Genomic DNA, 23,444 nt, shown 5'->3' on the forward strand with positions numbered 1-23,444 from the left:
TAATAATAAAATTAATTCATTTAATATTACAATAAAATATGATAAATAATTTAATTTTCATTCAGATAAATGTGATCGTGACAGAAAAAAATTTGACAAAAGTGACAATAACAGAACACAAAGTTGTTCCGCTGAATTATAATTTTGTCAACAATACCCTCGATAATATGGAAATTAAACTGAAAATTAATAATAATTCGCTTGTCAAGATTCGTTTAAATTCAGTTAAAGGACTATTCTTTAATAAAAGAACAAAAATTTGGAGACTTGTAAAAAATTCTGTTAATACTGATAAAATGCACTACGTTTTGGAAAAGAATGTACGTACAGAAATTTTATTAATTCGTTTATGCAGTATTTTTATTTTATTTATTTTTATTTATTTTTATCTATTAAGGAGAGTATTTTTTGCAAAACTCACATATTTTTTTAGATTATGGATCAATTAAATATTAAATTTTACCATGACACGAAAACTTTATCATCGGTTATAAGTATTAGGGATAAAAATGAAAAAGAAATGTTTGTAAGTATAATGTTTAGTTGAATATTAAAAAATGTATTCTTAACGCAAATACTGAGAAAGTATTTAATTTAGAAGAAACGGAACATAAGTACAAGAGTGGGGGTAACGAGAGTGAGAGAGAAACTTCCGACTTTCCTTCTCACTCTCATTGTCCCAACGCATGCGCTTTGCTTCTGCTTTAAAAATTACTTCAAATAGAAAACATAACGCTTGATTAAAGTAATAATTGTAGGAATTAATAACAATATATTATATTTATTTAATTTATTTAATATATTATAAATTAAGATATAAATTTATTTAACATAAATAATTAACTATGATTATAATTAATTATTTATTTGATAATTACAGTAATCGTTATAGAAATAAAAAACTAATTCTACAATTATTGTAATTAAAAACTAATAGATTAATTTTCATGTTCCAAATTATGGTCTTCTTTTAAGCAAGGTATCATTGATTCCGACAAAATTTTACAACCATTATCAAATCTTGTAAAATATCAAAAGGATACTTTATTATTTAATTATGAAACGAATAATTCTACAAATGACAATCAGCATATTGTTTATAAATTAAATTTATATAAATCTTTAGGTAAGCAATTAATTTTCTTGAACCGAATTTTTTCTATAATAAATATGAGTGAGAAGAACTAGAAATTTTTAATTTCAGGTAAAAATATTACTGAAAATCAGAGGACAAAAAGTAATTTAATCGATGTGAAAAATAAAAATATTAAACAAGGAATGAGAAAATCAAAATTAGGTTTCCCAGATATTGTTTATCCGGAAATTTTGATTATTTTAGATAAACAACTTTTTTCGTGAGTGTATTTATTTTTTTTTTTGTATTCTAAAAAAAGAAATATGTTCTTTATTGATTTGTAATATTTTTGTACAGTATTTTTGAATATAATGTCGAAAAGACATTGTATTATGTTTTATCTTACTGGAATGCAGTCGATTTACTATTTAGGAGAATGGATTATCCTAAAGTTCGTTTAAATATTGGTGGAATTATTATAGCGGAGGTATTTTATTTGAACAATAAATTAAAAATTCGTGAAATAAATATAATTCACTAATAATGAAATGAATAAATAAATGAAATGAATAAACTAATGAAAAATTAAATATTCACTGAAAATATTAGAAGAAAAATATGATTCAATTTATAAAAATGAAAAGAATTTTATTTTATATTTAATTTATATTATTCTATTTTTATTTATTATTAATTCACTATTATTCTTTTTTTTAAGGCAAAATTACCGTTCATAGATAACAAATTTCTTGCTGACAAAACATTGAATGATTTTTCGCACTTTTTATTCAATCAGGATGAGATTAAATTTCGAAAAGATTATGATGCTGCAATGTTAATGACTGGAAGTATAATTAAAAATCCAAATAACAATAAAATAAAAGGTTAAAAAAATCTATAATTTAAGTATTTATTGTAATCTAATTATATTCTAGAGTTTCAATAGTATTTTTTTTTGTTTTTTAGTATTTTTTTGGTACTTGAATTTTACTAATAGTTTCTTTATTATCCACAGGAAAAGCATATGTTGGAGTCGCATGCTGGGAAAATGTTTTAAGAAAACAGATTTTTGCCACTAGTATCGTCACGCACAAGAAACTTTACAATTCAATTATATCTACAGTTCACGAATTAGCTCATTTGTATGGAAAAGTTATTTAGTTTACAGACTTCGCACTCGATAATTAATTTTTAAAAAAGTAGCAGAAAGTAGCTTTTAAACTAACAAAAAAAAAAAAAAAAAATTAGTAAAAAAGTAGCTATCGAAAAATTAAACTTGACGACCAAAAAAACTCGTTTTAAACACTTCACAAAACTGACAAAAATTCCATTTTATTTTTCTGACTTTTTCCTAATTTTCATCAAAAATATTTACTTCTTTCTTATCCTGCTAATAAATTAAATTCCTGCAACGAATTTTATTGTTCATGAAAGAATTTAAATATTTATAAAAATAATTTAATTCTTGCGAAGAATTTTATAAAAATTTTTAAATCATTGATTTCTTTCGACTAATTTTATGCAAATTATAATTTAACTCACTGAATTCCTGAGACATTTTTATTATTCATAAGAATTTAATTCTTACGAAGATATTTTTACAAAAAATTTTTTAAATAATTGAACTCTACTGTTTGGAAATTTTATGAAAATAGTAGATTAATAGCGAAAAGTTTTTAAAAATAATTCAATTTTACAAAGAATTGTAATAAAATTTTTACCAATAATTGAATGTCTGTGTGGTATTTTATTTAAATTTTTTGAAAATAATTGAATTCCTAAAAAGCATTTTTTTAATTTATGAAAATAATTAATTTCTTGCTAACGATTTTATTAAATTTTTTAAAAATAATTGAATTTTCAAGAAGAAATTTATTACTTTTAAAAATAATTTAATTCTTGCGATGAATATTGTTCTTTATGAAAAAAATTGAATTTTGCAAAGAATTTTATTAAAATGTCTCAAAATAAATGAATTTTCAGAAATAATTTTGTTATTTATCGACATAATTGAATTCGTAGAATGATTATTCATGTAAATAATTGAATTATTGTGAAGAAATTTTATTAAAATCTAAAAGCATAATAATTGAATTATTTCAAAACAATTTAATTAAAATTTTAAATATAATTTATTTCTTTCGAACAATTTTATTAAAATATTTGAACATAATTGAATTCCTGTGAAAAATTCTAATATTTTTGTAAATAATTAAATTTTTCCAAAGAATTTAAAAAAACATTTTTTGAGGAATTGAAATTAAATTTTTTAAAATAATTTCATTTTTTAAGCAAATTCCTGTAAAATTGTAATAATAATAATTGTAATCCTGCGATGAATTTTACTATTTATAAAAATAATTGAATAGTTGCTACGAATTATATTAGAATTTTCAAAAATAGTTGAATTCCTGAGAAGAATTTTATTATTTACGAAAATAATTGAATTATTGCGAAAAATTTTATTTAAATGTTTAAAAAGAATTGAATTTCTGTGAAAAATTTTATTATTTTTGAAAATAATTGAATTCTTCATAAGAATTTTATAAACATTGTTTTAAATAATTAATTTTTTTTTTGAAATATAATGAATATTATGAAAATTTTATTTTTAATAATTGAAGTCTTGTGGAAAACTTTATTTTTGAAAATAATTGAATTTAAAAAATTTTGAATTTAAAATTGTATTAAATATAATTGAAATTCTTCGATGAGTTTTATTATTTATGAAAATAATTGAATTTTAGATGAATTTAATAAATTTTTTCTTAAATAATTGAATTCTTTTGCGAAATTTTATGAAAATTGAATTTTGAATGTTTTTTGAATATAATTGAATCGTTTTAAAGAATTTGATTATCATTTTTGAGAATAGTAGTAAATAGTAGGTTTTAGTAAATGAGTGCGAAGCCTGACTGTTTATTTTAGTTTGAATAAGTTTAACTGTTTAATTTATTCATAGAAAATTATTAAATTATTTGAATTTGTATGAAACTTACAGATTTGGAGTTCCTCATGATGGATTTGCAACGGAATTATATTTGGGTGGGCCAGGTGGTAAAGAATGCTTTTTCGAGGAAGGTTTTATTATGAGCCACAAAAGACACAATAAAAATCAATTTCAATTTTCTAAATGTAGTATGAAGTCTATGTCGTTTTTCTTTAGGTATTTATTTTTAAATTCACTGATGATAAAATATTCGCATTTCATTAATACTAACAAAATATAATCATTTTTAGTCGAAAGAATGCAGAGTGCCTTCGTAACAAACCAGGAACTACAAATAAATTTACAATTTTATAATAGATTTACAAGTTCATCAGCAGATTTATTAGCAGGCAGTTGATATTTTGGTGGAAATAATAGTTTTGCATTGTCATTTTCGTTAAATGTTACTTTCACACATTTTCCTTTCCAACAGAACTGAAAATTAAAACAAATATTCTGTAAAAAAACAAAAATTCAATAACTATTATAATTGATATTTATAAATTTTTTTTACTTTTTCCAAATCACAAGCAGTACCATCAAGTGCCATTTCATCAATAAACCAGTTTGAGTCAGTGTCCTTGCACTTTATTGTGAAGCAATTGAGTGGGAAATTCTGAAATAAATAAATAAATAAATTTTTCCTTTCGAACTGCTTCTTTTTATATTTTTCTCATTATAGAAAATTGCAGTTAGTATAAAGCTTACTTTTACAGCTTCAAGATATCCCAATTTTTGACATTGCTCATCGATTGTAACATATTTACCAGGCAATATTCTTAATATTTGTTTATCACTTCTATTAACAGCTGGATTATTTAGAAGACATTTAGCCCTCTCTAGACTGAAATAATTTTTGAAAATAATTTTTTAATTTTTAACAAAGAATTCTTAGAATTCTAAGTTAAGCAGATTTATTATTTGAATTGCGAAATAGTATAGGTAAATAGTTACCTGAAAAAGTGAGACATCATTCTCTTGGTGCATGGGGAAAAAATATTTTTGTTCTCGTTATGAGTAGAAAAACCCAAAAGAAAACTGTCATTATTAGAACACGTTTCAGCCCCTGATCCATCTATAAAATCAGGCGCTGGGTCACCATCGTGAGAAGCACCAAATCTAGTAAGATGAATTTAATGATGATTCTTAATGTCTAAACAAATTTTAAACAAATTCAAAACAAGTGATTTTAAGTATTTTCAGGGTTTTTTTTGTTTTGCTTTTCCCTCACTTTAATATTTAAACAATTTATTGCAAAATTGAATTTTTCTTAAAATTGAATTCTCATAAAGAATTTCATCAACAAATTCTTCAATAATCTAATTCTTTTGACGTTTTTCAATAAAAATTTAAAAAATAATAACATATTTCGAGGAATTCGATTGAAATAAACCTTTTAGAGTAAATTATTTAAAGGAACATACTTACAAATGAGATAATTCATGCGTAGCTGTGTGAATACCGTAAAAAAAACCAGAATCATGTATCATCATCACAGATAGAACCATCTTCAAATCAGTATACTCTGTACAAGCTCCTCCTTGTCTTGTCACACCTTAAAAATATACTTCTTTAATACTATCCGTTATATTTTATTAATTTTAAAAAAAGTATTTGCTAAAATTAAATTAAAGCCTAAAAAAATTAATTAGAATAAATTTTACATTAAAAATAATCCAATAAATTAAAGACAAACCTAAAGGACCACCTGTTCCAGGACCGCCACCCATCAAAACAGCAATATCGTAATCTTTTTCCAATCGGAATTTTTCTTCTTTATACATAAATGTTTGGAACTCGTTAATTTCATTCAAGTAGTCCTCTAAAAATTTACTTTTGGATACAACCGATTCCTTTTAATGTAAAAGTAAATGTTTATTATAATTCTAACTTTAATTGTCAGAGACAATTGTTCTGTTAATTAATTTTTTAAATTGTTGTTAAAAAATAATGCATTGAAATACAAGACTATAGCATTTTAACACAAAACTATTGTATTTTAATAGAATACTATTGTATTTAAAAAAAATTCATTTATAATTAATAATACCTGACATAAAACAATTCCAGCAATGTTTAAACGAACTAAAGGTTTTTCAATGTCTCTAAAGATAAGATCAACTCCATTCCAAAATGTTAGAATATAAGCCACACTTTTTACAATATCATTATCAAATTCGCTGAAAAATTGTCACAATTGTTGCTAATTTATGTTTTTTAATGAGTTTACACTATTAATTAAAAGTAAATAAAAACTTACTGAAAAAGAGTTTTATCTACATATACTAAAATTTCTGGATATACTACATCTGGAGTACTAAATGTTAAATTTTCCATTGGCACATCAGACTTACTTGGTGCAATTTTATCTTTATTAAAAGTAGTTGCAAATCGTTTATAAATTATATGATGATTTTTGTCTTTATCTTTCTCAGATTTTTGAAATGTTTCCGACAAAATATTTGAATGACGGTTATGAATATATTTATCGATTGGAAGTATTACTTTATCAAAGTCAATAATACCCCTCTAAAAAAGAAATTTTATCTTGTTTATAATAATCCGAAATTTATATTTATTTATTTATAATAATCCGTATTCTTAGTAGTGTTTAGAAAATTTTTTTAATAAGGAGAATTTCATTCAATTTGAAAATTCAAAGTACTCACAAATTCTGAAATTCCTCTTTTATTTACTGTATGAGATATTGTGGACTTTGTTTCTTCGTCATGATAAAAAGTTACATTTGCTTTCTCTATTATCTAAAATCAATTTAAAAAAAAGAAAATTTTAAGATTAAAATTAATAAAAATGTTAATAAATTTATTAATAAATTTATTAATAAATTAAAATGAATTGAAATAAATTTAAACAAATTAAAATAAATTAGAATAAATTTAAAAAACCATTAACAAACCTATAAGTAAATGTATCACTTACATCTTTTTGTAACGTATAATCAAATTTATTTTCACGTTTCTCAGCTAACCAAACTTTTGTATCTTTACTAGCTAAATAAAATTTTGAGGACTGAAGAATAATTTCTCTGTCTGTACCATTAATTTTTATTTTGATTTTAAGTTCAGTAGTATTTTCTTTGTGAAATGAATGTTCAACAGAAGTCACTTCAAAATTAGATGCTGTAAAAAAAATAAAAAAATATTTTAAAAAATATATTAAAAAATATATTTTTAATACCACAAAACCCCAGAATAACAAATTTCAATTAAATTTGAGAAATTTAAAAAAATTAGTCCATCATTTTGTGTTCGCCATTTTTAATTTTCAGAATCTAACATCAGATTTGTAATCAGCGACCCCAATAAGCCCCGAATAACAAATTTCAATCTTATTTGGACAATTTAAAAAAATTAGTTCGCCATTTTGAATTTTTTGAATCTGACTTCAGATTCGTAATGGGTGACCTCAAAAGCCCCCTGGTAACAAATTTCAACAATATAATTTATTAATTCTCAAAAATTTGTCCGACACTTATGATCCGCCATTTTGAATGTTTGGAATTTGAATCACACACTTACTTTCATTTAGAGATGCATGTTGCAGGTCTGGAGTAACAGTGCCATTCAAATGATGTTGAATCTAAATATATTGTTTAAGATATATTTAAAAAACAGAATAAATATAATAAGACATGAACTGTTATGTGTTAGCAGCATTAAAATATAGGGAAGAGCAAAATCTACCTCGTATGTTTGTGACAATGTTGTAATGATTCCCAAAAGTATTGCGCAACTGTAAATCATTTTTTTTAATTCTAAATGACATTACACACAATTTTTTTCTTTACGAAAAAACTTTCTTCAAAACAATAAGCGTTCTACAAATTCCTATCTGAAGATACTATTTTATAATATTTACACTGAAGTAAATTATTAACTATTCTAAATAATTTTGAACATCGTTTTAATAAAAAGAATTAGACCACTGTTAATATTTTTTATTATATTTTTACTGGATGTAACAAAATATTAGTTTTTAGCTTACATTTCAACATAGAATTGTATATGTATTAGTAGATTTTATGCTTCAAGGTGATACAGCTGTTAATATTTCTACACGTGTACTATAAAATTCCTAATAAAAATTTAAATATTGTTATCTTAAAATAAAAAAGCATTATTGTTTCAGACAATTTTTGTGAAATTTTTTATTTAAAAATGTTTACATGTACCTATTTTACAATTAGAAAATTATATAATTTTATTTCAAACTTTTAAAAGTATTAAAAAATTAACGTCTTTCAAAGTATTGCGAGATCAATTAGAAAAATTGTAATGCTTGAAACAATTTAAGTTTAACTAAAAAAAAGTAAAAAATTTTATGAATTCTTGATTTTTATAATATTTTTATACTATTGTCATTAATTAAAATATAGAAAAAATTAGTTTATATCTATGGTATTAAAAGCTACGATAGAAAATTTACTAGACGTTCCCTCATGACAAATCTGAAAAACATTTTATGTTAAAATTAAAATATGCAAGAATAAACATCATATTAAATTAATCAAATTAAATTAAATATTAAAAAATTTAATTCTTACTCCATTATCTTTACATTTAAATCCATTTTGAACGACAACTATTTTATACTTTTGGAAAAATGCATAATCATTGCGAATTGATTGATAAGTGTCATCATTATCTTTATCAGGATGGTATGCCAAGTACTTGTCAAGAGTGCACGCTATGAAACATTTATTTGTAAGACGCTGAAAGAATATCATTATTTAAATTTTTGGAAAAATATTATATATGTATACCAAAGTGAATTAAATGTTTGTATACTGACCCCGAAAAAGTAACCTTCTTTCGCTCGCTCGCACTGTTCATTCATGATTTGTAATTCCTGGTCTACCAGTTTTGGAGCATCAGAGATTGTATGATTTTGAGGTGTAGTTGTTTTAATATTACTTTCTTTTGTGTAATTATCAACATTTTAATGAGTTTTTAAACAGAATAATTTACTTTAGGTATAGGTAAAAATTGTATAACGAATGTGAAAAGTAATATACAGTAGAGATTTATTGTTTATTTAAAAGTATTTTACAATAAGAAAACTATATAATTTTATGTAAAACTTAAAAGTAATTAAAAATTAGGGACTTTCTGAGTATAACGCCATAAATTAGAAAAAATTATAATGCTTGAAACAATTGTCATTAATTAATTAAAATATAGAAAGAAAAAGTTTTAATTAAAAATTTAAACTAGTTTCAGGAGTTGTTGATTCTATAAAGTTATCAATGTCATTAAAAATTGTGTTACTATCAGAACTATCGTCATTCGTAATTAAATCACGAGGCGTTGTTGTATCTAAAGAACTTTCGTTACTATCAGAAAAAGATGAAAAATCACTAGAATTCTCGAGTCCTTCAGGTGATGTAGATTCTTCAATTGTGTCATCATAATCAGTATAACTTGTATTGTTATCAGTAGTAGTATATTCGACACATTGTCCACCTAGACAATGCTAAAACAATAAACAAATCAAAAATTGTAAAAAATGACAAATGCAATTAATATAAAATATAAGATTTAAAAATTAAAATTTAGTCGTTTAAACATTTCTTACACTATTATTTCTGCATTTAAATCCATCTTGAACGACAACCGCTTCATACAATTTGGAAAATATATAATTATTAATAATTGATTCATATAAGGTATCATTATCTTTATCGGCAAGGTATACCAAGTACTTGTCAAGAGTGCACGCTATGAAACATTTATTTGGAAGACGCTGAAAGAATATCATTATTTTAAATTTTGGAAAAATAGTATATATATACCAAAGTGAATTAGACTTTCGTATACTAACCATGAGAAAGTAACCTTTTTGAGCTCGCTCGCACTGTTCATTCAAAATTTGTAATTCCTGGTCCACCAGTTTTGCAGCATCAGAGATTGTTCGATTTTGAGGTGTAGTTACATTATTAGAATCTAAAATACTTTCAGGAATTGTTGATTCTTTAAAGACATCACTGTCATTAGAAATTGTGTTATTATCAGAACTATCGTGATTCGTAATTAAATCACGAGGCGTTGTTGTATCTGAAGAACTTTCGTTACTATCAGAAAATGATGAAAAATCACTAGAATTTTCGAGTCCTTCAGGTGATGTAGATTCATCGATTGTGTCATCAACATCAGTAGAACTTTCGTAACTATCAGAAAATGATGAAAAATCACTAGAATTCTCGAGTCCTTCAGGTGATGTAGATTCTTCGAGTATGTCATCATAATCAGTAGAACTTGTATCGTTATCAGTAGTAGTATATTCGATACAATGTCTATTTAGACATTTCTAAAATAATAAACAAATAAAAAATTGTAAAGAATGACAAATGCAATTAATATAAAATAAAAGATTCAAAAATTAAAATTTAGTCGTTTAAATATTTCTTACACTATTATTTCTGCATTTAAATCCATCTTGAACGGCAACCGCTTCATACAATTTGGAAAATATATAATTATTAATAATTGATTCATATAAGGTATCATTATCTTTATCGGCAAGGTATACCATGTACTTGTCAAGAGTGCACGCTATGAAACATTTATTTGGAAGACGCTGAAAGAATATCATTATCTTAAAGTTTGGAAAAACAGTATATGCATATGTACCAAACTGAATTAGACATTCGTATACTAACCATGAGAAAGTAACCTTTTTTAGCTAGCTCGCACTGTTCATTCAAAATTTGTAATTCCTGGTCTACCAGTTTTGCAGCATCAGAGATTGTACGATTTTGAGGTGTAGTTACATTATTAGAATCTAAAATACTTTCAGAAGTTGTTGATTCTTTAAAGTCATCACTGGCATTAGAAATTGTGTTATTATCAGAACTATCGTCGTTTGTAATTGAATCACGAAGTGTTGTTGTATCTAAAGAACTCGTGACATTATTATTAACGGTTGAATTTGTGATACTATCAGAATTTGTTGCATTATCAGAAGAAAGCAAACTTGTATTATTATCATCGGTTGCATTTGTGACACTAAGAGTATTTGTTGAATCTTTCGATAAAGGCAAAATTATATTATTATTATCGGTTGAATTTGTGGCACTATCAGAATTTGTTGCATTATCAGTAGAAAGCAAAGTTGTATTATTATCATCGGTTGAATTTGTGACACTATCAGAATTTGTTGTATCATCCGAAAAAGGCAAAGTTATATTATTATTATCGGTTGAATTTGTGGCACTATCAGAATTTGTTGCATTATCAGTAGAAAGCAAAGTTGTATTATTATCATCGGTTGAATTTGTGACACTATCAGAATTTGTTGTATCATCCGAAAAAGGCAAAGTTATATTATTATTATCGGTTGAATTGAGAACATTGTAAGTATTAGTTGTATCATCTAAAATTGGTAATAGTGTACTATTATCATCAGTTGAACTTTTGACGTCATCAGAATTTGTTGTTTCGTTTAGAGCAGGCGTCACTTTATCGACGAAAGGGGGTGAATCATTAGAATTCAGAACGTTATTAGAAGTAGTTTCCAATTGGTTGCCGTTAACTAAGTTGTTAGAATAGCCCACACATTTACCATCAAAACATGACTATAATTTAAAAAATCAGAAATTAAACATTGCATTATACATTTATAACCTCTGTTAACAGTTATTCAACGTATTGAAAGAAAAATTAATTACTTACTCCATTATCAATGCATTTGAATCCATCCTTAACGGAAATTATTGTGTAGTTTTGCACAAATACACCATTTGGTCTGTACCATTCATTAAAGTAATCACTTTGTTTTTTCGGATGGTATCCCAAGTCTGCAGAGTTAGTACAGGCCAACATACATTTATCTTCAGATATCTGAAAAATAGGTCAATCTAATTTAATGCTCTACAAGTTGGTAACGATTATTTATAAAGTTATTTCTACATTTTTCAGCAAAATTTTCAAAAAAGTCTTATTTTTCAAAATTCTTTATTTTCAAAAGTTTAATATCTCCCGTCAATGAACCGATAGATTAGTTCAGTCGGATAGATGCCTCGCTTGGCGGTCGTTTAAGGACCAAGGGTATAAGTACCCTTGGTTCGCGCCCATTTGGCTTGGTATTTTTCCGGCACGTGAGACAATCTGAGCGGGAGGTTTGACGTCGAGGTATAATGATGTGCACCGTCGATTATTTTCCGGTACACACCATTAGAACTCGACTGTCGATAAACCGGTTGTACCCAGGAGAGGTTTTCTACAGTTTCCCTCTTCTCTGGCGAGAAAACCCATTGACGGGTGGTCCAGGCGTATGCGAGTACTCCTAATAAAGTCGGCTGTAGACGCAAAAATTAGGTTAATATATATAGAATTTTCATATGTAGAATGGTTATGCTTAATCCAAAAAAGTATTTCTCGGGGACTCTTGTCGAAGTGCGTAAGGCCAACAGGGCAGGAGTATAAACAATAAAAAAAAATATCTCCCGTCAATGTGGACGAAAAATGTCCAATTTGGGCTCAAAAGATGTGTCTAAAAAAACTCTACAAAATTATGGAAAACATTTGTATGTTTCCTAATAATAATGTTATGGGCAAAAAACGTTTTTTTGCAGAATTAAAAATCGAAAAAAAAATTTAGTTAAACTTTATTAATCTATCACAAAGTACTCTTACTTTATGTCCGCAGGTGAGATCTACAATTTAAAAAAAAATCAACCCAAAAGCTCTTTATGATTTCTAGTTACTTATAAAAATATGATGTTTACACACACACGCATACGGAATGACATTTTTAAAAATGTCATTTTTGAACTCCTGAGGTTAAATAACATAAAGATATGTCAAAAAATCGAACTAGAAAAATTTTGGTATTACAATACTTCCTCTATGAGGAAGTAATATTATTTAAATACATATTAAAAATACAACATATAGGACAAAAATTAAATTTTGTATACTTACACTTAAGAAATGCCGGAATCCATGTTGCTCGCACTGTTGAAACAGAATTAGTATTGCTGTATTGGTATTAAAATCATCAGATTCTAATGAAGGAGATCCTCTTTCAACTAGGGTATCAGAATCAATCTTTTCAACATCTGAAATATCATCTGAGCTAACGATACCATGAGATGAAGACGTTTCTGTGTTATCTATATTAATAGATGTTGTTTTGTCTGATGCTATGATATTATCATCATTGTTTTTAAAATTATGAGGTGTTGTTGAGTTAGAATAAATGGTTATATAATCTGAAGAAGAAATTTTGCTGGTAGAAACTCTGCTGCTATCATTAGAAGAACTTCCAACATTATTAAAAATCGTGGTATCCTGCAACGTAGGCAAAATTTTACTATTGTAATCCATTGAACTTTTAGTCTTTGATTGACAATTCATTAATATTTCTTTTTTTAATTAAATGTTCAACGGAAATCACTTTATTGTCAGATGTTTGTAACGGTTCCTGAATATCTTTATAAATCCAATTTTTATGGGTCTAAACAATTATTTTATATTTTAGGCGCAATAAACAATTAATTAAATGTAATTTATAATAGAAAAATTTACCTCTATTGAATATGAGAGTGGCGAAAAGAGAGCGTACAGCAATATATAGACGTTCTTCATTTTTAGTTCCTATATTTTTTTAAAATTCTTTGACAAAATAAAAATAAACTTCTGTTTCAATATTTATAATAATGTCAAGATAACAATTGATTAATAAATTTTAAACTTATTTTATTACCACGGATTGTGGTACTTTTTACTTCGTGTAACAATAAAATATATAAAACTTACTTCAATGTAGAAAATTTTCCTTCTGAATTTCTCAAATTTGAATACTATTATATTAAGGTTTCAATATATATATATATATATATATATATATATATATACCCGTTATATTTATTCTACATCTCTTCTATTGGAAATTTCTATGTCTAGTTAAATAAAACGAAACATTTATAGATATTACAACATTTAAGATAAACACGGCGATTCATTTGCGGTAAGGTTAATAAATGAATTTAACTAATATTATTTTCACGTATAAATCTATTTATATAGAATTATTTCTCACTTGAGTCTACAATACCTTATTTTAATAGATAAAAAAATGAAATGATTAAAGAAATTAAATTTTTAATAAAATAATATAATAATAATAATAAAACATACCAATTATTAATTTATAATTAAATTTATAGTCAATCAAAAAATTTATTTGACTTTTGTACAGTTAATTTTAGACTGCAAACAAATTTATTATAGGTTAATTCATCTTTAACGTCCGACATTTTTTATAAAACGAAAACATTCGGACAACGATTAAAATATAATTACTCCAATATTTCTAAATCTAAATAATTTTTTTTCAGCGAGTCATAAAATAATAAATAAAACATAAAACAAGAAATAAATAGCAGTCGCAATGAAATTCAACACTAAAAAATATAAGAATAATTAAAAAAATTAAGTGAATTATAAAAACATTTTACATCTTAGTAATAAAATTCTCTCTTCGAAACTCAAGACATTAGCGATTAATTATTGTAGATAACCACGTACAAAGAATATCGAGATTAGAAAAATTGTGTTTGTTATGGGTATATATAAAAATGGAAGTCATAGATAGAAAGTAATAGGAAATTATTACTATTAGCAATTTCATAATTGTCTTAAAATTAGTGATATATAATTTAAAAATTAAAAATAAAATGTTTCCTTCTATGTTCTATGTATTATCTTCTAAGAATAATTTTCCAAATAGTTAATCTGTTTATCGATTCTCATAGTTGACAAAATACAATGTAATTATCTTACTCTTCATAGAACTGCATTTATGAGACTCGACATATGAATGCACACTAACATAAAAAGATAAATAATAATATATGCGCATTATGAGTGGACTTGACTTATATAAATATGTTGCGAGACACAAGCTTACTTTTGCTGCTGGAAGTGTTTACTATCCCATGGAATAGTGCTACTCGCGATATACTATATGTGATGCAGCTGTTCACAAAGCTCCAAGAAGTGATTCAATTCTTGGGATGATCTAGGAGTCAAGCTTAGAGATAGGGTGATCTTTTGTCGAGTTCGCGTGTCGTAGCCAAGCTTGACACTTGCGATAATAGTAAACTTTTTGATTGTAAATTTTGCATATTCCAACAATACATGTTTACTTGTTGCTAAATTAAGAGCAAGTATTCATTATCGCCCGAATTGTTAGCTAGTCTTTAAATTTTACTATTTATTTCGTCATAAAGTAGTTTATTCTCAAGATACGATTTGCAAACGTAACACGTATCCTTTCGGAGAATAAAAACCAACAACTGTGACCAAGTCCCACCATTTTCAAGAGTTGTAGAATCTCACAGCGTCAAACGACTATTGGAATTCTGTAATTCCTTGTCAAAATCATAATTGTTTCTGCCCTCTGAACAGAGGTTATTGTAAATTTTTTCTTGTAAACAAAGATAATAAAAATTTGATATTAATTGTGAATTAAATTAATTTTGATGACCCAGATATTAATTGGATTGTTCTAGTTAAGGACTAGCGAAAAGATTTTTAAGAAAATTTTAACATAAAAATAAATGGTCAAGCCTTACCAACCTGACTGAAATCAGACTATCATTCCTCCGAAATATAATAAATAATAATTAAATTTTATATTAACCTCGCTTACCGCTCGAGATGTAATAACAAACATATTGCAAACTAAAAAGTCTTAACTTTTTAGTTTTAAGTTTAGTTTATTTTAAAAAAAGGAAGAAAACGGGTTTTAAGTTGAATTTAGTTTTAATTTTTATTTAAAACTGATAAAAAATGTTGTTATTATTTGTAATTATAAATAGTTTTTTATTTTGCAATGCTCTGTAAATTTTACTACTACATTCCTAAAGATAAGAAACAAACTGTACTCACTTACACCATGTTAAATAAAATATATTTGGTAATTTCAAGGTTTTATTCACTTTTATCTAATTAATTTTTATTTGAACTATTTTTTTATTTTTTTGTCAGAAAACATCTATTAGGAAAAAGTCCTATTTTATTTATTGTGGGATATACATATAACAGATTAATTGAATTTATCGAAAAAATAATTGAAATTTTTACTAAAATTTAAAAAAAAATTTGAACGTAATTGAACTTTAGCGAAGATTTTTATTTCTTTTGAAAACAATTGAATTTCTGCAATTAGTTGTAACTTCTCAAAAATTCAATTGTTTTTATCAGTTTTAACTAAAATTCTTCTGTAAATTAAAAATATAATAATGAAATAATTAAAAATAATAAATAATTAAATCTTTTTAAAGCTCATCTATTTATAAAAATTGCATACGGAACTGTTTTAAAATTCTATTAATTTAGTAAGATTTAAGGAAAATTATTCATTAAATAATTTCTAAGTCATAATTTTGTGATAGTTCTCCAAGAAGTAAGTTATTTGAAAAGAAATTATTATTAGAAATAGAAAAAGTGGAAGATTTTCTTTTTAGAATTCGTGATAATTTTATAGTTTATAAGACAAAAAAACACACACAAATTCACAGTTTTCAAAGAATTCTATAAATTCAATTTTTCCTAGTACTTTTTATTAAAAATTCCCTGACGTTACGTTACGTTACAAAAGCGAATAAACCATTTAGAGTAAATTATTTGAAGGAACATACATACAAATGAGATAATTCATGCGTAGCTGTGTGAATACCGTAAAAAAAATCAGAATCATGTACAATTATAATTACAGATAACAAGTTGATCATTTCATGATCATTTAGCTTCCTCAATACAATATATACCTATTGTATAATTTTTTATTTTAGAATAATTATTTAAAAGTGTTAAGATACACATGCTAGTGTTCAGTCGGGTTCAGTCCCTACTATAGAACGCTGGTATTTTTCAGATAATTAGAATTGTTAAATTTGGAAGAAATAAATTTTTATTCTCGTTTTTACCAATTTTGATTGTCTGAACGCGTTCGGGTGAGGGTGCTACTACTAAAAAATTAAAATAAAATTCTCTATTCTTCAGGATTGCGTAGGGTTCAATCCCTAGTAGAACTCTGGTAATTTTCAGGTGATTAGATAAATTAATCTTCGATGAAATAAATTTTTATTTTCGTTTTTACCAAATTTTCATTGTCTGATGGCATTAGGGTGAGGGTGCTACTACTAAAAAATGGAAATAAAATTCTTTATTCTTTAGGATTGCGTAGGGTTCAGTCCCTACTAGAACTCTGGTAATTTTCAGATGATAAGAATTGATAAATTTGGAAGAAATAAATTTTTATTTTCGTTTTTACCAACTTTAATTGTCTGATGGCGTACGGGTGAACCTGCTAGTACTAAAAAATTGAAATAATATTCTCTATTCTTCAAAATTGTGTAGGGTTCCGTCCCTACTAGAACACTGGTAATTTTCAGATGATTACATTAAATAAATTTGGAAGAAATAAAAATAAATTTGGAAGAAATAAATTTTTATTTTTGTTTTTACCAAATTTTGATTGTCTGATGGCGTTCGGGTGATGGTGCTACTACTAAAAAATGGAAATAAAATTCTCTATTCTTTAGAATTGTGTAGGGTTCAGTCCCTACTAGAACACTGGTAATTTTCAGATGATTAGATTAAATAAATTTGGAAGAAATAAAAATAAATTTGGAAGAAATAAATTTTTATTTTTGTTTTTACCAAATTGTGATTGTCTGATGGCGTTCGGTTGAACCTGCTACTACTAAAAAATTGAAATAATATTCTCTATTCTTCAGGATTGTGTAGGGTTCAGTCCCTACTAGAACTCTGGTAATTTTCAGATGATTAGATTAAATAAATTTGGATAAAATAAATTTTTATTCTCGTTTTTACCAAATTTTGATTGTCTGATGGCGTTCGGGTGAGGGTGCTACTACTAAAAAATTGAAATAATATTCTCTATTCTTCAGAATTGTGTAGGGTTCAGTCCCTACTAGAACACTGGTAATTTTCAGATGATTAGATTAAATAAATTTGGAAGAAATAAATTTTTATTTTCGTTTTTACCAAATTTTGATTGTCTGATGGCGTTCGGGTGAGGGTGCTACTACTAAAAAATGGAAATAAAATTCTCTATTCTTCAGGATTGTGTAGGGTTCAGTCCCTACTAGAACTCTGGTAATTTTCAGATGATTAGATTAAATAAATTTGGATAAAATAAATTTTTATTCTCGTTTTTACCAAATTTTGATTGTCCGATGGCGTTCGGGTGAGGGTGCTACTACTAAAAAATTCAAATAAAGTTCTCTATTCTTCAAGATTGTGTAGGGTTCAGTCCCTACTAGAACTCTGGTAATTTTCAGATGATTAGATTAAATAAATTTGGATAAAATAAATTTTTATTTTCGTTTTTACCAAATTTTGATTGTCTGATGGCGTTCGGGTGATGGTGCTACTACTAAAAAATGGAAATAAAATTCTCTATTCTTCAGGATTGTGTAGGGTTCAGTCCCTACTAGAACTCTGGTAATTTTCAGATGATTAGATTAAATAAATTTGGATAAAATAAATTTTTATTTTCGTTTTTACCAAATTTTGATTGTCTGATGGCGTACGGGTGAACCTGCTACTACTTAAAAATTGAAATAATATTCTCTATTCTTCAGGATTGTGTAGGGTTCAGTCCCTACTAGAACTCTGGTAATTTTCAGATGATTAGATTAAATAAATTTGGATAAAATAAATTTTTATTTTCGTTTTTACCAAATTTTGATTGTCTGATGGCGTACGGGTGAACCTGCTACTACTTAAAAATTGAAATAATATTCTCTATTCTTCAGGATTGTGTAGGGTTCAGTCCCTACTAGAACTCTGGTAATTTTCAGATGATTAGATTAAATAAATTTGGAAGAAATATATTTTTATTTTCGTTTTTACCAAATTTTGATTGTCTGATGGCGTTCGGGTGAGGGTGCTACTACTAAAAAATTAAAATAAAATTCTCTATTCTTCAGGATTGCGTAGAGTTTAGTCCCTACTAGAACTCTGGTAATTTTTAGATGATAAGAATTGATAAATTTGGAAGAAATAAATTTTTATTTTCGTTTTTACCAAATGTTGATTGTCTGATGGCGTTCGGGTGATGGTGCTACTACTAAAAAATGGAAATAAAATTCTCTATTCTTCAGGATTGTGTAGGGTTCAGTCCCTACTAGAACTCTGGTAATTTTCAGATGATTAGATTAAATAAATTTGGATAAAATAAATTTTTATTCTCGTTTTTACCAAATTTTGATTGTCCGATGGCGTTCGGGTGATGGTGCTACTACTAAAAAATGGAAATAAAATTCTCTATTCTTCAGGATTGTGTAGGGTTCAGTCCCTACTAGAACTCTGGTAATTTTCAGATGATTAGATTAAATAAATTTGGAAGAAATATATTTTTATTTTCGTTTTTACCAAATTTTGATTGTCTGATGGCGTTCGGGTGAGGGTGCTACTACTAAAAAATTAAAATAAAATTCTCTATTCTTCAGGATTGCGTAGAGTTTAGTCCCTACTAGAACTCTGATAATTTTTAAATGATAAGAATTGATAAATTTGGAAGAAATAAATTTTTATTTTCGTTTTTACCAAATTTTGATTGTCCGATGGCGTTCGGGTGAGGGTGCTACTACTAAAAAATTCAAATAAAGTTCTCTATTCTTCAAGATTGTGTAGGGTTCAGTCCCTACTAGAACTCTGATAATTTTTAGATGATAAGAATTGATAAATTTGGAAGAAATAAATTTTTATTTTCGTTTTTACCAAATGTTGATTGTCTGATGGCGTTCGGGTGATGGTGCTACTACTAAAAAATGGAAATAAAATTCTCTATTCTTCAGGATTGTGTAGGGTTCAGTCCCTACTAGAACTCTGGTAATTTTCAGATGATTAGATTAAATAAATTTGGAAGAAATATATTTTTATTTTCGTTTTTACCAAATTTTGATTGTCTGATGGCGTTCGGGTGAGGGTGCCACTACTAAAAAATTAAAATAAAATTCTCTATTCTTCAGGATTGCGTAGAGTTTAGTCCCTACTAGAACTCTGATAATTTTTAGATGATAAGAATTGATAAATTTGGAAGAAATAAATTTTTATTTTCGTTTTTACCAAATGTTGATTGTCTGATGGCGTTCGGGTGATGGTGCTACTACTAAAAAATGGAAATAAAATTCTCTATTCTTCAGGATTGTGTAGGGTTCAGTCCCTACTAGAACTCTGGTAATTTTCAGATGATTAGATTAAATAAATTTGGATAAAATAAATTTTATTTTCGTTTTTACCAAATTTTGATTGTCTGATGGCGTACGGGTGAACCTGCTACTACTTAAAAATTGAAATAATATTCTCTATTCTTCAGGATTGTGTAGGGTTCAGTCCCTACTAGAACTCTGGTAATTTTCAGATGATTAGATTAAATAAATTTGGATAAAATAAATTTTTATTTTCGTTTTTACCAAATTTTGATTGTCTGATGGCGTACGGGTGAACCTGCTACTACTTAAAAATTGAAATAATATTCTCTATTCTTCAGGATTGTGTAGGGTTCAGTCCCTACTAGAACTCTGGTAATTTTCAGATGATTAGATTAAATAAATTTGGAAGAAATAAATTTTTATTTTCGTTTTTACCAAATTTTGATTGTCTGATGGCGTTCGGGTGATGGTGCTACTACTAAAAAATGGAAATAAAATTCTCTATTCTTCAGAATTGTGTAGGGTTCAGTCCCTACTAGAACTCTGGTAATTTTCAGATGATTAGATTAAATAAATTTGGAAGAAAATAAATTTTTATTTTCGTTTTACCAAATTTTGATTGTCTGATGGCGTACGGGTGAACCTGCTACTACTAAAAATTGAAATAATATTCTCTAATTCTTCAGGATTGGTAGGTTCAGTTCCTACTAGAACTCTGGTAATTTTCAGATGATTAGATTTAAATAATTTGGATAAAATAAATTTTTATTTTCGTTTTTACCAAATTTTGATTGTCTGATGGCGTTCGGGTGATGGTGCTACTACTAAAAAATTGAAATAAAATTCTCTATTCTTCAGGATTGTGTAGGGTTCAGTCCCTACTAGAACTCTGGTAATTTTCAGATGATTAGATTAAATAAATTTGGGAAGAAATATATTTTTATTTCGTTTTTACCAAATTTTGATTGTCTGATGGCGTTCGGGTGAGGGTGCTACTACTAAAAAATTAAAATAAAATTCTCTATTCTTCAGGATTGCGTAGAGTTTAGTCCCTACTAGAACTCTGATAATTTTTAGATGATAAGAATTGATAAATTTGGAAGAAATAAATTTTTATTTTCGTTTTTACCAAATGTTGATTGTCTGATGGCGTTCGGGTGATGGTGCTACTACTAAAAAATGGAAATAAAATTCTCTATTCTTCAGGATTGTGTAGGGTTCAGTCTCTACTAGAACTCTGGTAATTTTTAGATGATAAGAATTGATAAATTTGGAAGAAATAAATTTTTATTTTCGTTTTTACCAAATTTTAATTGTCTGATGGCGTACGGGTGAACCTGCTACTACTTAAAAATTGAAAATAATATTCTCTATTCTTCAGGATTGTGTAGGGGTTCAGTCCCTACTAGAACTCTGGTAATTTTCAGATGATTAGATTAATAAATTTGGATAAAATAAATTTTTATTTTCGTTTTTACCAAATTTTGATTGTCTGATGGCGTACGGGTGAACCTGCTACTACTTAAAAAATGGAAATAAATTCTCTATTCTTCAGGATTGTGTAGGGTTCAGTCCCTACTAGAACTCTGGTAATTTTCAGATGATTAGATTAAATAAATTTGGAAGAAATAATTTTTATTTTCGTTTTTTACCAAATTTTGATTGTCTGATGGCGTTCGGGTGATGGTGCTACTACTAAAAAAATGAAATAAAATTCTCTATTCTTCAGGATTGTGTAGGGTTTAGTCCCTACTAGAACTCTGGTAATTTTCAGATGATTAAGATTAATAAATTTGGATAGAAATAAATTTTTATTCTCGTTTTTACCAAATTTTGATTGTCCGATGGCGTTCGGGTGATGGTGCTACTACTAAAAAATGGCAAATAAAATTCTCTATTCTTCAAGATTGTGTAGGGTTCAGTTCCTACTAGAACTCTGGTAATTTTCAGATGATTAAGATTAATAAATTTGGAATGAAATAAATTTTTATTTTCGTTTTACCAAATTTTAATTGTCTGATGGCGTTACGGGTGAACCTGCTACTACTTAAAAATTGAAATAATATTCTCTATTCTTCAGGATTGTGTAGGGTTCAGTCCCTACTAGAACTCTGGTAATTTTCAGATGATTAGATTAAATAAATTTGGATAAAATAAATTTTTATTTTCGTTTTTACCAAATTTTGATTGTCTGATGGCGTTACGGGTGAACCTGCTACTACTTAAAAATTGAAATAATATTCTCTATTCTTCAGGATTGTGTAGGGTTCAGTCCCTACTAGAACTCTGGTAATTTTCAGATGATTAGATTAAATAAATTTGGATAATAATAAATTTTTATTTTCGTTTTTACCAAATTTTGATTGTCTGATGGCGTTCGGGTGATGGTGCTACTACTAAAAATGGAAATAAAATTCTCTATTCTTCAGGATTGTGTAGGGTTTAGTCCCTACTAGAACTCTGGTAATTTTCAGATGATTAGATTAAATAAATTTGGATAAAATAATTTTTATTCTCGTTTGTACCAAATTTTGATTGTCCGATGGCGTTCGGGTGAGGGGTGCTACTACTAAAAAATTCAAAATAAATTCTCTACTTCTTCAAGATTGTGTAGGGTTCAGTTCCTACTAGAACTCTGGTAATTTCAGATGATTAGATTAAATAAATTTGGATGAAATAAATTTTTATTCTCGTTTTTTTACCAAATTTTGATTGTCCGATGGAGTTCGGGTGATGGTGCTACTACTAAAAAATGGAAATACAATTCTCTATTCTTCCGGATTGGTAGGGTTCAGTCCCCTACTAGAACTCTGGTAATTTTCAGTGATTAGATTAAATAAATTTGGAACGAAATATATTTTTATTTTCGTTTTTACCAAATTTTGATTGTCTGATGGCGTTCGGGTGAGGGTGCTAGACTACTAAAAAATTAAAATAAAATTCTCTATTCTTCAGGATTGCGTAGAGTTTAGTCCCTACTAGAACGCTGCTAATTTTTAAATGATAAGAATTGATAAATTTTGGAAAAATACATTTTTTATTTCGTTTTTATTATAAAATTAACCAAATTTTTGATTGTCTGATGGCGTACGGGTGAACCTGCTAATACTTAAAATTGAAATAAGTATTACGCTATTCTTCAGCATTGTGTAGGGTTCAGTCCCTAC

The 23,444-nt window shown here is 26.5% G+C and overlaps 3 protein-coding genes across 5 annotated transcripts in view; 1 reads left to right on the forward strand and 2 right to left on the reverse strand.

Annotated features, from left to right (window-relative positions):
- The window catches only part of LOC122511435 (venom metalloproteinase 2-like), a 162,261-nt gene extending 157,693 nt beyond the window's left edge, over positions 1-4,568 (forward strand). For all 3 annotated transcript variants that reach the window (XM_043626647.1, XM_043626646.1, XM_043626648.1), the window contains 9 exons: positions 66-320; positions 434-526; positions 976-1,126; positions 1,205-1,355; positions 1,433-1,562; positions 1,794-1,959; positions 2,091-2,217; positions 4,077-4,241; positions 4,316-4,568. In XM_043626647.1, coding sequence (XP_043482582.1) covers positions 66-320; positions 434-526; positions 976-1,126; positions 1,205-1,355; positions 1,433-1,562; positions 1,794-1,959; positions 2,091-2,217; positions 4,077-4,241; positions 4,316-4,379 — 1,302 coding nt within the window. In that variant the 3' untranslated portion in view covers positions 4,380-4,568. The remainder of the gene's footprint in view (positions 1-65; positions 321-433; positions 527-975; positions 1,127-1,204; positions 1,356-1,432; positions 1,563-1,793; positions 1,960-2,090; positions 2,218-4,076; positions 4,242-4,315) is intronic.
- Positions 4,237-8,031, reverse strand: LOC122511434 (venom metalloproteinase 3-like). The gene is made up of 12 exons (XM_043626645.1): positions 7,769-8,031; positions 7,604-7,664; positions 7,005-7,204; positions 6,734-6,826; positions 6,325-6,593; positions 6,115-6,244; positions 5,761-5,917; positions 5,493-5,619; positions 5,019-5,183; positions 4,773-4,908; positions 4,579-4,680; positions 4,237-4,499 (listed from the first exon to the last, which is right to left on the reverse strand). Exons 1-12 carry the CDS (start codon positions 7,826-7,828, stop codon positions 4,374-4,376), a joined length of 1,626 nt encoding a protein of 541 aa, XP_043482580.1. The 5' UTR covers positions 7,829-8,031; the 3' UTR covers positions 4,237-4,373.
- A 1,165-nt stretch (positions 8,032-9,196) lies between these two features.
- On the reverse strand, positions 9,197-13,733 carry LOC122511445 (dentin sialophosphoprotein-like). Its single transcript, XM_043626659.1, has 8 exons — positions 13,613-13,733; positions 13,007-13,375; positions 11,756-11,923; positions 10,744-11,658; positions 10,494-10,661; positions 9,906-10,391; positions 9,660-9,827; positions 9,197-9,557 (listed from the first exon to the last, which is right to left on the reverse strand). Exons 1-8 carry the CDS (start codon positions 13,670-13,672, stop codon positions 9,282-9,284), a joined length of 2,610 nt encoding a protein of 869 aa, XP_043482594.1. The 5' UTR covers positions 13,673-13,733; the 3' UTR covers positions 9,197-9,281.
- Positions 13,734-23,444: the final 9,711 nt, after the last annotated feature.

Source organism: Leptopilina heterotoma, unplaced genomic scaffold, assembly GCF_015476425.1.
Source record: "Leptopilina heterotoma isolate Lh14 unplaced genomic scaffold, ASM1547642v1 Lhet_82, whole genome shotgun sequence".
In the NCBI taxonomy this organism is placed as follows: Eukaryota; Metazoa; Arthropoda; class Insecta; order Hymenoptera; family Figitidae; genus Leptopilina; species Leptopilina heterotoma.